The following is a 17243-nucleotide window of genomic DNA, read 5'->3' on the forward strand; positions in this document are numbered from 1 at the left end:
GAGCGGGGATATATAGAGTCCAATTTAAGTTCAGAATCTGGAAGGGGTGAGGAAAACATCCAACAAGAAAACAAGAAGGGGATTCCAAAGAGTGGAACGAGTATCCTTCAGGAAAATCCCAGTTACTGCACGACGTGGATGAGGGTTCCCAGGAGATGCAGTAGTTTAAGCATCTGACTCCCTCGCCCCGCCCTCTCCTCAACCAATAACTAAACAGCTTGCCTACGATTGGTGAGCTTGACAGACAGTTGGCGAATTCTCTCCACTGGTAGACCGCGGTTGTTATCATTTGGCGCAAGTCAGGCCCCAAACTGGACGCGAGGGACCCTGGGAGTTGTAGTTCAGATATCACCCATCTCCGGGGGGAGAAGCAGCACAAGGACCTGGAGTCCCAGTGTTCCCCGCGCATGGAGCCCTCGGGGGCTTCCGTCTGGCGAGCTGAGCGAAGTCAACAAGCTAACTGGGGATCTGGACAGACCGCTGGGTCTGGGCTGGTGAGTTGGGGTCGGGGCGGGGGCTCTTTAGTCCGGGACGAATGTCCTGGACCGCCGCTGCCGCTTTGGACGGAGAGGTGCGCGAGGCCCGGGAATCGGAGCAGACCCCGAAGCGGCCCATTTTACAGCTGGGAAGACTGAGGTTGATAGGAACTCCGACTGCACCTTCAGTGCTCAGACCCGGAAGGGACCGCAAAGGCCATCTGAGCCAACCCTCCCCCCATTTACCGTCGAGGAAACTGAGTCCCAGAGAGGCGAAGTGGTCTGTCACCCAAGTTATGCCTCGCGTGGAGGGAACTCGAACCCGGGTCCTCCGACTCCCAAATCCAGGGCCCATAGATGACACTTTACCCCCCTTATCCACTTTTCTCCTGGCTCTTAATGTTGTGGGAGGAGAACTGGATCCGGAGTTTGAGGATCGCGATTCGAATTCTTTTCCCCCCTTTGTCCTTTATCTTCAGCACGGTCCAAAAGCCCTTAACAAATGCTAATAGATAGCATGGATATAGCTCCTGATAAATGCTATTTGGTCCCACTATCCTGGGAGTCGGCCGTTATTGTCTCTATTTTACCGTTGAGAAATAGACAGATTGGGTGCTTATCCCGGGTCAAGCTTCCAAGGTCCGATCTGAACTGGTGATCTTGCCCCCAGTGCTCTGCCCACTGCCCCTCCTAGTCGCCTTCAGCCAGTGCTTGTTGAATTTCGGCTTTTTATCCGTGCGACCTTCCCAAACCTTTTCCTATTTCCGTATTTCATTTTCTTCATCTGTGAATTGAGACTTTTTCCTGTCAGCACTAGGTCTCAGCTTCTTCCCACGGAAGGCTTTTAAGAAAGGCTTATTAAACGAATGAGTGGATCGGCAAGGAGTAGCGAAAAGCTTTTGTATAGATACTAATACAAAATATCTAAATAAAGGGAGAGTCCTGCCCGGATCCCTTTCTGATTACTGAGCTCATGATTTCGCCCTCTATAAATTTAAAAGATAGAACCTTAACACACACACACATATACATATACACGACAACCTTCTACTTTATTGAATGGACTAAAGCCATGTTCCCAGAATTCCCTCATTCATTCTTTAAATCTTAGCATCATAACACATTCTCTTTCTCTCAAAAGTAACCCTTATTCCTTTTTAGTTTGTAACATAGCCTTAGGGAGTTACCTAGAATGCTACAATTTATTTGTGGTCAGGCTCTCTGCCTACTATGCCAATTTCATGCTCTTTATCTCTTCCAGGACCTTGTGTCAACTAACATTCCCTTTCTCTTTCTTTCTTCTTAACTTTCTTTCCTTTTTTATTTTTTTCTTTCTTCCTTCCATTCCTCCTTTCTTCTTTTTTTTCCCCTTTATTTCTTCAATTCTCTCTTCTTTCTTCCCTTCCTGCCTCCTTCATTCTCTATGACTTTCCCTCCTTCCCTCTCTCCTTTGTTTCACATTGAATCTTCCCTTCACTGGCCCCTTCCCTTCTATTCATTCAACAAACAATCATGTTCAGGGCTTCCAGTTCTTAAAAACAATGTTTCATTAACCCTTCTAATGAATTCAGCTATTAACACCCATTTCTTCTTCCTCCCAGACCAAGCTTTCTGAGTGAAAAAAAAAAAAATTCTAACTCTTTTTTTTCTTATGCCCATTCTATTCTGAGCTTCTTGCAGTCTGGTTTCTGTCTCCACGCTTCTGAAGGTCACTAGTGACCTAAATACCAAATTCAGTGATTTTTTTCAATCATTATCTTTGACTCTCTGAAGCATTTAACTTTGTTCACTACTTCCTTCCTAATAGATATTCTTTCCTCCTTTAGCTTTTCACACTGCTACTTCCCAATCCCTGCTGATTTATCGTTCTCTATCCTTTAATATTTCCCGAATTTCCACTCTTGGTTCTTTTCTTTCTACATTCCCTTGGTAACCTAATTAGCTATCAAGGCTTCAATTATCAGATCTATGAAAAGGACTTCTAAATTTTTATCTCCAGCTGTGTGAATTCTACAGCTACATCTGAAACTGCCTAGATAAAATCTCCATCTCCTCCTGGTATCTCAAACTATGTAGAGTCCAACTGCTTCTCATCTTTACCCTCAAAATTGTAATTACTTCTTGTTTCATTATTTCTGTCAATGATTCCACAGTTTACCTAGACCCCCAAATACAAAACCTTAGTGTTCTAATATCAGCATCTAATATCAGATGTCTAATATCTAATTACAGAGTTGACTTCATATCAGTAGATAAGAACTGACTTTAGGAGTAGAAAGATCATGGATTCTAGTGCCGTTTCTGCTATATTGGCTCTTTAACTTTAGACAGGTCATTCAAACCTCTTAGTGCTTTAGGCAGTCTCTAAAACTAAAAGATGCAGAAAAAGTGCCAGCCTGAACTGGTACTTGGGAGTTTCTTAACCAGGAGTTCTCTAAAGCTAACAAATCACAGTTCTAGTCTCTTATCTCCATCTAATCAGCTACTTGCCAAATCCTGTTGATGCTACTTCTTCATTATCTCTTTATCCCTCCCTCCTTATTTCCACTACCAGAACTTTATCATAGAATTCCTCATTACCCCTCAGCTATTAGCTTCTAAGGGATCATAGAATATATAATTTTAGATCTGAAGGGACTTTGGAAATCATCTCTTCTAAACCACTCCTGAATAACTTTCCCCACCAAGTGATGCTCTATTGTCCACTGGAAGTGTGTTCATTGAGTTTTTTATCACAGCTCATTTCCCTTTGGGGTAACTTTGATTATAGGACAGTTTTTCCTTTTATCTAACTGAAATCAACCTCTCTCCCATTCACACTCCTTAGATCCTATTTTGATTCTGAAATCCAAGTAGAACAAGTATGTTTGAAAGCACTTATCCTGGGCTCCCCAAGTCTTTTCTTTTTCAGATCAAACAATTTTTGTTTCTTCTCTTTTTACCTACTCCTCTTTATGACTTCCTCCCTTCCCTATTACCAGTGTAGTTTTCATGCCATTTCTATACTAATGCATAAATCTGATCATATCATTTTGGTGCTCCAAAACCTACTTATGTCCTAGCGGATCAGGTTTAGACTTCATATCCTGACATTCAAAAACACCCATTCTCTGGCACCATCTTATTTCATACCATTTTCTGTGGTGTTCTCTTCTTCTTCTTTTTTTTTTTTTCAGTGTCTTTTTTTTAATTTTTATTTAATAATTATATTGACAGAATCCATGCCAGGGTAATTTTTTTTTTTACAACATTATCCTTTGCACTCGTTTCTGTTCCAATTTTTTTCCCCTCCCTCCCTCCACCCCCTCCCCTAGATGGCAAGCAGTCCTTTATATGTTGGATATGTTGCAGTATATCCTAGATACAATATATGTTTGCAGAACCGAACAGTTCTCTTGTTGCATAGGGAGAATTGGATTCAGAAGGTATAAATAACCTGGGAAGAAAAACAAAAATGCAGATAGTTCACATTCGTTTCCCAGTGTTCTTTCTTTGGGTGTAGCTGCTTTTGTCCGTCATTTATCAATTGAAACTCTGTTAGGTCTCTTTGTCAAAGAAATCCACTTCCATCAGAATACATCCTCATACAATATCGTTGTCGAAGTGTATAATGATCTCCTGGTTCTGCTCATTTCACTTAGCATCAGTTCATGGAAGTCTCTCCAAGCCTCTCTGTATTCATCCTGCTGGTCATTTCTTACAGAACAATAATATTCCATAACATTCATATACCACAATTTACCCAGCCATTCTCCAACTGATGGGCATCCATTCATTTTCCAGTTTCTAGCCACTACAAATAGGGCTGCCACAAACATTTTGGCACATACAGGTCCCTTTCCCTTCTTTAGTATTTCTTTGGGATATAAGCCCAATAGAAACACTGCTGGATCAAAGGGAATGCACAATTTGATAATTTTTTGGGCATAATTCCAGATTGCTCTCCAGAATGGTTGGATTCGTTCACAACTCCACCAACAATGCATTAGTGTCCCAGTTTTCCCGCATCCCCTCCAACATTCATCATTATTTTTTCCTGTCATCTTAGCCAATCTGACAGGTGTATAGTAGTATCTCAGAGTTGTCTTAATTTGCATTTCTCTAATCAATAATGATTTGGAGGGGTTCTCTTCTTTTGTTTAATATATGATGGTTCTCTGGGAGCAGGTTTCTTGGGGAGGTTTTCTGGAGGCAGCCTTAGTTTCAGTTCAGAGTCTTAATCACTCCAAATACAGCCAGATGATAAAATCTAAACGTTTATTTTTCCTTCCAAGTCTTGGGCCTAGTAGCTTTCTTAGACGCCTATCTCTCTGCTTGGTTCCAAGAGCTCTTGCAGCTTGTCCTTTGCCTCTGCTTTCTTCAGCCTCCAGCCAGCATAAAGGTGGAAGATGGAATGAATCTGACTCCACCTCCAAGAGTGGGCTTGTGGGTTTCTGTATCTCCCAGAGTGCCCTTTGGCCCTAAGAGCTTCTTGCTTATATGAGCTCTCTAAAGGTGTGAACACAAGCATTGTTTCTATCTGTAAGATCCTTGTAAGATCAAATCAATCATACTGAACCATGCTAAATTAGATAATTATTGTCTCTATCAATTCTAATGACTTAACAGCTTGTAAGGATTTTAACAATTTCCCATGTTCCCAGGATGCCAAACTAAATACTCTCATGCCCTGTCCATTCTTGCCTCCAAACCTTTGCTGGGACTTGTCTTCCAGAACCCCCTTTGCCTCTTGGATTTTTAGTTCTCCTTTAAAGTCTAATGCCACTTCCTTCAGAAGGCATTCTTTAATTTTTCTCACCCCTGTAGGCAATGCCTTTTCCTCCATTAAACCTCACACAGCATTTTGCTTGTACCTATCTTATCTAATTATGGTGTTATTTAATATTAGTGCTGCTTATACTATACAATATAGATTGGAATCTTGAAGAGAATATGGTTCGTGTCTTATCTTTGTATTTCTTCCAATTTAGAATATAATGCTTAACACCAGGAATCACTTGATTAGTTTTTTGTTGAAGCAATTTGAATTGAATTTTTCTGTTCTGCAGATATAAAATGAAGATTGTTTTATGTCCAACAAAGAGACTGCAGTTTTCTCCTCTCTGGTGGGTGGTTCAGAAGATGGATCTGCCAACATACTTCATTATGTCTCTTTCTCTTCTCCCTGTTTTACCCCCTTTTACTCCAACTCTTCAATCAAGCATTATCTTTATCCTTACTCAAACCTTTGACCCTCACACTAGTCTGTCACCTTGTTCTTCTGTTTATTTTTGTAAATTAAATTCTGGTTATGTAACTTTTTCATTTCATGTAAAATGAAATATGAAAGATTTTTAAATGAAATATAGCTCTCAACCAAAGTGCTATATTCCTTCTACTTTCTACCACACTTCCACATGCTATTTCTGTCTGAATCCTGGGCAATGGAATCTTGGTTTTTCCTCTGTAAAATGGGGATAATACAGCATTTACCTCATGGGACTGTTGTGAAGGTCAGATGACAGAATGTGCACAAAGCACTTTGTACTCCTTAAAGTGCTCTATAAATGTCAACTGCTTATATTATTACTTGAAAAATCTGTCTCCCAATTGTCCCAGCTCTCACTCTTTCCTGTAAGGATTCTCTTTATCATAGTTTAATATGTCACCGTCACATTAAAATTTTCCTGCAATGTTCAGTTGCTCCTTAGAGAAAATTAGAATACCTAATACATCCTGGAACTTAAAGGCCCCTCTGTTAATTTAATGCTCTTACTTACTACAAGCCCTTGATTTAGAGTATTCAATTTTTTTCCTTTCCTTTTGCTTCTGACTCTCTCTGCCTAGCGTATCCAAGCTAACTCTTGTCCACATTCAGCTTCTTTCCTGAGACCTTCTCTCCAGTTTAATGACCTGACTCCAATTACTCCTATACTCTCTGCACTTACTTCCCACACTTGCAATCATGTCTCTACAGACAGAGTTGCTATGTATATCTATTTGTGTGCCATGTATAGTTCATATCTGTTGTGTATACAGGGATGATAATGGCACTATCTACCCTCAGAGGGTTGTTGTGAGGAGAGTGTCTTGCAAATGTTAAAGAGCTACAGAAACATGAATTACTATTGCTGTTAGTTTACTTGTGCTTATGCAGTGTGTGTTTGTCTCTGTTTTATCACCCCCTACTAAATCACAAGTGCTTTGAGGATAGAAACTATAGGCCTCTATTATCCCTGTGATACTTTAAATAATCTTTTAGTATTGGTATTATTTGTTTTTATATTACCTTCATTTCCCAATATAATACTCTTTTTCCCTCCCAGAAAGCCATCTTATAATAATAATAATGGCTAGCATTTATAAACCATTTGCTCTGGGCCAGGCACTAAGCTAAATGCTTTAAAAATATTCTCTCCTTTGAAAAGAGAGGTAGGTGCTATTATTATCACTATTTTTACAGATAAGGAAACTGAGGCAGAGATTGTAATGACTTGCCCAGGGTCATGAAGCTAGCAAGTATCTGAGGTCTAGCTTTCTATCCCCTAAATCGCCTAATAGAGGAGGGATAAAAGGACAACAAAACTATTAATCACATTAACTAAGATACATTCCTAGGCTGTGTCTAGGAGAAGGTACATTCAGACATTTCTTTGGGGTCAAGTTTAATCATAATTATTTCTTTTTATGTTATTATAATCACTGGTAATATTGTATTACTGGCTTTTCTTCCTTTTGTATCAATCCATTTGAGTTTTCCTAAGCTCTGTATTTTTAAATCATCATTTCTTACATCTATTAATATTCCATTACATTCATCTGCCAGAACTTGTTTAGCTTTTCACCAATTGATGAGCATCTTCTGTTCTTTAATACTACAAAAAGAGCTGTTATAAATGTTTTGGTACATTTGACATTTTGGGGGTATGTCTTTCAGTGAGCGTTGGCAAAGGTTCAATTTTTAGTGAAATTAGATAGTTTAATTACTTTCTTAGTATAATCTCAAATTGCTTTCCAGAATAGTTGGACCAATCACAGCCCTACCAGCAATATATTAGTGGCCCTACTTTTTCATAATTCCTCCAGCAGTGACAATGTCCACCTTTTGTTCTTTTTGCCAATTTGCTGGGTATGAGGTCAAACCTCAAAGTTGTTTCGATTTGCCTCTCTCTTACTGACTCGGAGCAATTCTTCATATATAGCTGTTACTAATTCACTATGCTTCTTTTGAGAACTGTTCATACCTCCTAACTACTTAAGATGTATTTTTCTTATATATACTCAGGATAACTGAATAGACTGGACTATTCTTATGGTTCATAGCTTTTCAGCTTCATAGGGCAAGAAAGTCAAATCTTCCAAGAAGAGATGAATGAAGGCACCTTTGGAACTCACTCACCAAGTCACTTCAATAAGCATTTATTAAAACACCTGCTGTGTGCCAGGCACTGCTGACACAGTCTCTGTTTCATTTAATATCTCAAAAAAACTTATATTCTCCAGGTGAGAAACAACATGTACATAGACAGTTAAATACAAAATGATTTGTTTCATCCAGTGGGGAAGCATTAAGAATTGGAAAAATCAGGAAAGATATCTTGAAAGAGGCAGCATGTAAGCTGATCTTTAAAAGAGTAAAGTATTCCAGGATGAAAGAGAATATTCTGGACATGAGGGATAGTCTGTGCAGTGACACATGAGGGGAGGATGGAATATCACATGCAGAGAACAGCAAAGTAGGGCAGTTCTTCTCAAATACCTTTTTTTCAGCACACAATTTCAGAAATATATATATATGTATATATAGTTCTAGGTGTGTGATCCTGGACAAATTAATTGTTTGCTTCAGTTTCCTCATGTATCAAATGTGCTGGAGAAGAAAATGGCAAACCATTCTAGTCTCTGCCAAGAAAACCCTTAAAATGGGATCAAAAACCATCAGACATGACTGAAAAACAACTGAACAACAACTGTATTTACATAGATATGCTGTATATTCCATCCTACTAGTCTCTGATACTTTAAATAATATTGAATCTGTTTTCAAATTATTTTCAAATATTCTATGTTTTATTAAAGTATATTACTATGTGTTCATTTGCTACAAATGTAATAAATACAGGGCAAATAATTTGTACCAAATACAGACAAATTCTTGAGGGACCTGGTAATTAGGTTTCTGTTTTTCTGGTTTTTCTCCTACTCAGCCCTCTCTCTCTCTCTTGCTCCTCCCCACTGCGTCCTTCCCCCTCCTCCCCAACCATGTCTTCCAGGAGCAGCTCCAAGTAAATTTTTTCAGACACACAGAGATGTGAGCCCTAGGATTCATGCCTGCAAGATTGATCCCCACAAACAAACAAACAAACAATGTCTGCTATTCTTGTCCCATCATATCAAGAGGAGTTCCTGTTAGTAAAACTGGAGGAGGATTCCTTCTTGGATCAGGACCCTAATCTCTGAGGATATGACCTTGACTGTGAAGCCTCCTGCCAGCAATTCCGGCAGTTCCAGTACGAAGAGTCCACTCAGCCTCAGGAAGTGCTCTTCCGACTCCAAGAGCTCTGCTCTTTGTGGCTGAAGCCAGAGAAACAGACAAAGGAACAGATTCTGGCGCTCCTGGTCCTGGAGCAGTTCCTGAATATTTTGCCAGAGATGCTACAGACCTGGATGTGGGACCATCATCCCAAGAACACCGAGGAGTGGTGACCCTAGTGAAGGCTTGGCAGAATGAGCCCAAGAGATCAGCTCAGCGGGTGAGAGCAGCACGATGTAATGAACAGAGCATTGCTCTGGGAGGTGGGAGATGTGGGTGCCAATCCCAGCACAACTCGAGCCAGCTGGGCAAAGTACTCCATCTCTCTGTGCTCAGTTTCTTTAACTGTAATGAAGATGCTGAGTCTGTCCTCAGAGGGTTGTTTTGAATATAAAATGAGAGAAGATACAGCAATAATTAGAAAATAAATTCAAGTAGTATTTTTAGGCAAGAATGCAATTGTGCAATAGAAAATCTTAGTATTTTCCTTCTCCCTCTCTCTCTCGCTCTCTCCTTTTCTCTCTCAAAACTTCAGTTCAGCCTTCTTTTCTGTTTCATGAAGGTGCCTTTAGTTTGAATCATTGTGTAAGTATGTATTCTCTGTGCCCATAGTATTTTCTATAGTCATGACCCAAATGTTGTGGATGACCTCAGCCCAACAACTTGAAATCTGTTACTTTTTCCTCTGAATTTGAAGGGTCAAAGTTATACTGGATGGGGCTTAGACACAATTTGCTTTTGAATTAAAGTTTCCTTTAATTTATTAATAATAATTTTAATGATATTAATATTTAAAATATTTTAATTAAAAAATCCTGGTAACAGAATAGTCACAGACTAACGTTAAATAGAGAAACTAACTGTTCTCTTGAGAAATTATTTGGTTCCCTGAATTAGGCCACACATGAGCTCCTGGCTTTTTATTTGGATATATACATATCTTCAGTACTCTTCGTTTGGGGTCTAGGTGATGTAATACCTTTAACCAGACTTCCTGCACCAGATTAGAGAAAACAAAAACAAATACTATTGAACTAATCAGTTAAAAGATATTTATTATGCACTCACTAAACATTGTGAGAGATACAGAAAAAGTCTAAGAGGAAATACCTATCCTCAAGGAAGTTAATATTAGATTGGCAAAACAAGACAAAACATGAAACCGTTAGATGTCAGTTAACTGCTAAAGCATTTTGTAGTGACTGGAAACAGACTAAGAATCTGAAGATAAGAACAAGAGGCTAATACATAATTAGGAAAGATTCCCTGGAGGAGGTGGAACTTCACTTAGATCTTGAAGGGTTAGAATAGGATTTGGAGAAGGGGAAAAAGTGTTGGGGAAGGAAGCTATTTCTTGGTAGAAAGTAGTGAAAATATGGGGGCCTTAATTCATGGGAATGCTTTTTAATCATCTGTTCCAGGAAATTCTGAGGAGAGAATTCCATATTTGCATAAGCACAGTCACACACATATTGTTTAATGTATCACAGTTCATCAAAGGTATATCATTTCTCCATTCATTTGAAAAGTGTATAGGATAATCTTGTATAGGATAATATTACATTTATTGCTAATGGAAATCATTTTTGCACCTAAAGAGCCATGGGTATCCATGGATCCTTAAACTCTCATCACTCATGTATCCCTCAGACCATAATTTCTTATCTTGAATTGTCTGACATGGAAAGCAGAATGCCAAGGCCTCACTTCATAGGAATCCAATTTCTTGCCCAGACTTCTCTTATAAACTACCTTAGATATCAATATATCTAAGTGGTCACTTTCATGTCAGGGACTGCTAAATGTAGCACCAAGAAGAGTGCTATTCTCACACTTAGAATTGTATTTTTTGATAAGTGATAGCACAAGGGTCCCCTAGCAGTAATTTTAATACTCTTTTAACTCATACTGTATCCCATATTCTGCCAGAGCTACCATCCTAATGGAAATCTCAATGAAGTCCCTTCCCACAAGCTCTACTTACCTTTGTGCCTCATACCTCATAGGTATTTAATTAGGGCTAGATTTATATGAAAACTCAGGAGGATCCGAGTTCAAGTCTGGCCTCAGACACTTAACACTCCCTAGCTGTGTGACCCTGGGCAAGTCACTTTTTTTTTTTAAATTTTAATTTTATTTTATTTAATAATAACTTTGTATTGACAGAATCCATGCCAGGGTAATTTTTTACAACATTATCCCTTGCACTTGCTTATGTTTCGTTTTTTCCCCTCCCTCCCTCCACCCCCCCCCAAGATGGCAAGCAGTCCTATATATGTTAAATATGTTGCAGTATATCCTAGATACAATACATATTTGCAGAACCGAACAGTTCTCCTGTTGCACAGGGAGAATTGGATTCAGAAGGTAAAAATAACTTGGGAAGAAAATAAAAAATGCAAATAGTTCACATTCGTTTCCCAGTGTTCCTTCTTTGGGTGTAGCTGTTTCTGTCCATCATTTATCCATTGAAACTCAGTTAGGTCTCTTTGTCATAGAAATCCACTTCCATCAGAATACATCCTCATACAATATCGTTGTCGAAGTGTATAATGATCTCCTGGTTCTGCTCATCTCACTTAGCATCAGTCCATGTAGGTCTCTCCAAGCCTCTCTATATTCATCCTGTTGGTCATTTCTTACAGAACAATAATATTCCATAACGTTCATATACCACAATTTACCCAGCCATTCTCCAATTGATGGGCATCCATTCATTTTCCAGTTTCTAGCCACTACAAACAGGGCTGCTACAAACATTTTGGCACATACAGGTCCCTTTCTGGGCAAGTCACTTACCCCCAATTGCCTCAGCAAAAAAAGAAAGAAAAAAAAATAAAACTAAGCTAAATTTTAATTCAAACTCTGGTTCTTCTAAGTAGGCCTCATTCCCTTTCTCTGTAAAATGAATGTTCTTAAACATCTATTAGGTATAGAGTGAGTGGCTTGAATTAGATGGCCTTTAGGGACTCTTTCAGTGTTATATCTGTGATTTCTGACTTTTTCCCATTCTTATCTTTCCCTCCTTGCCTATTGGAAAGTTCTGAGCTACAGATTTTTAATAATCAACATACACTTTGTTCTTTTAGAGTTGTCTCAGCCAAAATGAATTTGGGTATTTTATGCTGTAGAGATCAGTGAGATCCCAGCCTTTGCTATTCCTTCTGAAAGAAGGGTTTCAGATTTCTTGGAAGGACACACTTTGGGTCCTCTGTATATCTGAATGGTATGTAAGAATAATTGAGTCCTTAATTTATATTATACTTCATATAAATGACATATGCCTGAATTCAAAAGAAATCTCATATATGTCTTAAGAGTTACTAGATTAGCAGATTTGGTCTTATCCCCTTGCTTAGTTTCCTATAGTTACAAATATAGACCAAGGTGTATAAAAGGACTCAGAGCAACTCTAGATTATCCTTATTTGAAAGTGACATTCCAGGAGGCATGTTCAATCTTAAGATTATGAGACAATGGTGCTGGTGGCAACGGGAAGAGCCAACTCTAGAAGGTTCCCCAAAGGGTTAATGAGTTGTTGCTTCTTTTCTGTCTAAGCCATCCCCTTGATCGGCAAGTTTGGATCTGTTTCATTTTATCTCCTCTAGTCCCACCATTGCAGAAACCAAAGTATCCAAAACAGCTCTGTAGTAATCCTGTTGTCTGTAGTGTGTTCTCAACAAAGGTTAATCTTGGGCCCTCCAGGACAGATTCTCAGTTCTGACCACCTTCAGAGCATTTCTAGACTGGCCTTATGAGGGGAAGAAATGGGGTCTCACCGAGCCTATGACATGTAACAGTGCCTTGGGTACCAGTTGTAGTCAAGATCTATACATGAAATGCCTTCTTGGGAGAGATCTGCATCATCAAAATTGTTTAAGATTCCATGCCATAGCCAAGCAGTAACTTCTCCCCCCCCAGCTCTTGCCAGCATGATAAGGTCATAAGCTTCCTGCTTCAAGACCCCTCACAGTCAAGCCCCAGGCTACTTTTCTTGGGCTTCTTTACATATGTCTTATACTCCAACCAAAATGGTCAATGTAATGTCCCCTTAATCGTGCTTTAAAAGACCCAGCCCGGAATACCTAAGACTTCCCCTCTAACTATCCAAATAGCCATTCTTCAACACCCACTTCTGATCTTACACCTTCAGGTCTTCCCTGACTGTCCCAGCTGAATGTATATCATTTTTCTCCTCTCTCATGACACCCTGTTCACAGAGTAAGTGCTTAATAAGGATTTTTTTTAAAGTTCAGTTTAATTGACATTTGGTAGTCCAATAGGTTGCTCCAGTAGTGGGGATAAAACATGGAAAGGAAGGATGATAATGTGGGGTCACTGTGTGTCTCAGGAGACGAAAGCATTAAAAAGTGATGAGGATATTACAAAAAATGGTAATATTAAAGAAATATTCCCTCTTTCTGTAATTTTGATGTGAGCTGGTACACGAAATTTTGTTTGGGTTCTACATACTTATTAGGGATAGTCTTTTATTGAAATATATCTTATTAAAGGGATGTTTATGATGACATTTTCAGATTTTGAGGTGCTTTTCCTAGAAAGTCATATTTGTCTTCTCAACCTGACTCAACATCCATAAAGCTGTTAATTATTAAAGAGCAACCTCACCAGTGTGTCCAAAATGGATTGACTTTAGCCCTGCTTCCAAATCCCAGGAGAAAAATTCCCATTGGGAATGATTTAATAAGGATTTTTAATTACCTTATTACTGGGCAGGAAAAACTTGATTTTAGGGCACTTGCCTATCCTAGGCCTGGCTTCTCTGTTTTTAAAAGCTATAGAGGACAAATTGCTCTCCTCAGAATGAAATAGATTCGATCATAGAGGCAGTGTGGTGCAGTGGACAGATCCTTAGACTTGAGGTCTGAAGATCTGGGTTTGAGTACCAGTTCTGCTACTTAGCCATAGTGCAACCCTAGGCAAGGCATTTAGCATCCCCGAGCCTTGGTATCCTCATCTGTGGAATGGGAACAAAAATTGTCACTGCCTATCTTCCAGGACCATTGTGGATATTGAATGAGGTAACAACAGGTAAAGTGGTATATGTCAGCTGTAAAGTGCTGGGCAGGTGATTACATCCAGCATCATTGCCACTTTAATTACTCTTCTGTCTCCTTATTGGAGTTTTCACTTTGATTTTACCAAGAATCCCCTGACCACAAGAGATTCCTTAATGGGAAGGGTGTTACTACCAAGTCATCTTTTGTATACAGGGACAGGAAGTGCTATCTGAATTACCAGCATCCTTGGGTACAGCACAGGAGTCATAAAGCTTCCAGTTAGGTCCAGCAGAGATCAAGCCAGAGGGAACATCCCAGGAGAAGGGAATACAGAGCCTCTACTGGAGACCACTGGAGCAACTGAGCCCTATGGAGGAGCCCAAGCCCCTGCACAAGAGTGGTGAGAAGCAGAGAATGTAATCTAAAATGGCTGGGGAGGAGCCTATGGTAGGAAGAAGGATCCATGGTTTGGAGAAGTGATGGGACTGGGGAGGAAGTGCTAAAGGGGAGTCTAGCTTTTCTGCTAAATAGCATCATGCAAGAGGAGGCAACCTTTGCTGCTGATTACCCCTCATAGATGATTGGCTTTTTTTGTCCTGGCACTCTGAAGATGGACTCTCCCTTTCAATTTTCATGGAGAGAACCAGCACAACCAGACTTTGGGAAGCAGTGAGCTCCAGAGCGGGATAACTATCTGATGCATAGAGCATGTCAGTTTTGGTCAAGCACATAAAGTCATTGAAACCAAAGAACAATAAGACCAAGTAGAGTCATATCCATATTAGCTGCAAGGATAGTCTTAATTGGATACAAAGCAGCAGATGCTTAGAATTGATGTGTCCAAAAAAAATACACACACACACACACACACACACACACACACATACACACATACACACACACACACAAATGTGACCATCTGTAAAAAAATAACTGGAACTTAAATAGCTCCTTTTTCTTCTTAGACAGCCTAACTTCTCGGGTTGCTGCCCTTCCTAAAATGAGGAACATTGGTAACTGCAAGATGGTAGCTGAATCCCAGGTAAACTGTGATTTGCCTTTTTTCCCCTGAAATGTTTGTACTTTGGAGACTAGACCCACCCTTCACAGTTCTCCTGTTCACTCATTCTTAAGATTCCTCCAAGTGTAATTCTGTTTCCCTAGACAAAAAGCCCATACTTGATCTTCCTGATTATTTTTCCTGAATTCCTCCCTTTGGACCTCAAGCGCTTCCTGTTGTTTAATCAGGGAAAATGAAATGCCTGTGAATTCTGAGTCCTGACTAGCGTTGTATGGATCAGTGACACTTAAGGATATGCCCTTATATCTCTCACAGAAAGCCCCAGGCCATGGAAATCCTGTTCCGGACTTCCAGGAGGACATCAAGGAAGACAATTGTAGGAATGAGCCTTTACTGGGTAAGAACTTGTTTGAGGAGGAGTTTTCAGGTGTCTACAAGACTTCTGAGGGTGTCCACGTCACTGAGCCCAGTGCCTTGTGAAGGGTTAAAGTGAGTGGCTTTTGTTCTTCAATGATGTCTGTAATAGACTGGAAAGGCTCTCCAAATACCCTTCAAGCTTGTTGTTTGCCCTTAAAATCACTCTGTTTCCCCTGTTTAAATTCTTCTTAAAGGTACATTTCACAGACTTCTGAGTTTTCATACTTCAAGTCCTTCCTTTTCTGTTTGGTCCCAATTTCCTTTTTTTTAAAGTGTCTTACAGTAGGCACAGATACAAGACAAAAAAATGAGAAAAAAAGAGCAAAGTAAAATAGTTTTGAACTCAACATATTCTTTAATTCTACCTAGTGAAATTGTAATGAAAGCTTATTTTGTTGGTGCCCAACTGTTCCTTCTCTATTAAAATCCTGTCTCACAGTGCTGTAGACAGAGTTCTAGACTTTTGAAAACTACCAGTAGAATACAAATTCTGGTTGGTTTCATGTATAGACTAGGTGCTACATTAGGTACCTGCTGTCTGAGGCTCACATGGTAGGTAGACTCATCATTAGAAAGTTAACCACTTGTCATTGTATTCTTTGGTCCATAACCATGGATAAAGACCATCTGTTTGGGTTTAAAGAGGTTGAAATGTGCATCTCTATAAGACAAAACTGCCAACTAGAAGTAAGAAATACCTGCTCTGAACTGCTTCTAACTAGATTGACTCTTTCTATCAGAGAATCTTGACAACCTTGTCCAACTCAAATGGTGAAATGATGTAACTTTGCCTCCCCTGGAACCAGTAATGGAGATCAAAATAGCAGAGGGGGAGGGCTAGAAACTTGGATCTATACCCCAGATCTGCTGCTTCTTAGCAGTGTAACCAAGGATAAGTCAGTTCTTTCTAAGTTTAATTTCCTTATTTATAAAATGAAACTTTTGGACCAAATGAGCTTTAAGTACTCTTCCAGTTTTGACTTTCTATAATTCCTTGAATTGCTTGTGATCCCCTGTGTTTAAGCAAGTAATTATTCCATAAAGCTTTTTATAATTGATTAGCTTTCTTTGTGCTTTGTAAGTTAAGAGTTTGTGTATTCCCCTGCTCTTGAAAGGAATTCTCTGATGAACAAAAGACGTGAATTAAATTTTTTGAGGCATTTGGGGATTAAGTGGCTTGCACTGGTTCACATAGTAGGAAGTGTTAAATGACTGAAGTCTAATGTACTCAGGTCCTCCTGATTTCAGGGCTGGTGTTCTATCCACTACACCATCTAACTGACACAAGACTTGAATTTCTTAAAGATATCTTTGGACTTATTCTTATAACTTAAATCAATTTTTTAACTCCTGATAAATCATTCCCTACCTAGCATATTTTCTTAAGCTAATTTTTAGTTTTGTCTCTGCCAAAGGCCAGCTTTGTGACCTTATGCAAAGTTAGTGAATCTTTCTGGTTCCTAGTTTCCTCATCTATAAAATGTGGTCATTTAATCATTCCCACAATCCTTTCTGGCCTGAGTATTCTGATTATAGCTTCTCCCCAGGGTGAGGCTCTGAGCTCATACAAATCTATGAAACTCTTACTGTGATCAAATTAACTAAGTTTTCTTATTCTCCTCTCCCAGTGATTTGAAGATCCCATTATGGTCTCTTGGTCATTCCCTAGGAATCTCCCTCTCATATCCCACTGAACTCCAAGAGCCACTTTATAACGATCATATATTGTCATGCCTCATTTGCTTTCTTACCAGCAGAGTTTCCAGTTCTCGAGACCAAGGGATCTTTGCCATTAG

The 17243-nt window shown here is 39.4% G+C and overlaps 1 protein-coding gene across 3 annotated transcripts in view; it reads left to right on the forward strand.

Annotated features, from left to right (window-relative positions):
- The first annotated feature begins 355 nt into the window (after positions 1-355).
- Positions 356-17243, forward strand: part of LOC127555559 (zinc finger and SCAN domain-containing protein 20-like) — a 30893-nt gene continuing 14005 nt past the window's right edge. Inside the window, exons 1-6 of one of the 3 annotated variants that reach the window (XM_051987950.1) lie at positions 356-494; positions 5525-5581; positions 8729-9208; positions 14223-14409; positions 14975-15051; positions 15346-15427. In XM_051987950.1, the coding sequence (XP_051843910.1) occupies positions 14379-14409; positions 14975-15051; positions 15346-15427 (190 nt within the window). In that variant the 5' untranslated portion in view covers positions 356-494; positions 5525-5581; positions 8729-9208; positions 14223-14378. Of the gene's footprint in view, positions 495-5524; positions 5582-7788; positions 9209-14222; positions 14410-14974; positions 15052-15345; positions 15428-17243 lie in introns of those variants that run through there. The other 2 variants (XM_051987949.1, XM_051987948.1) reach the window with 2 other exon arrangements.

This window comes from Antechinus flavipes, chromosome 3 (genome assembly GCF_016432865.1).
Source record: "Antechinus flavipes isolate AdamAnt ecotype Samford, QLD, Australia chromosome 3, AdamAnt_v2, whole genome shotgun sequence".
NCBI classification, from domain to species: domain Eukaryota; kingdom Metazoa; phylum Chordata; class Mammalia; order Dasyuromorphia; family Dasyuridae; genus Antechinus; species Antechinus flavipes.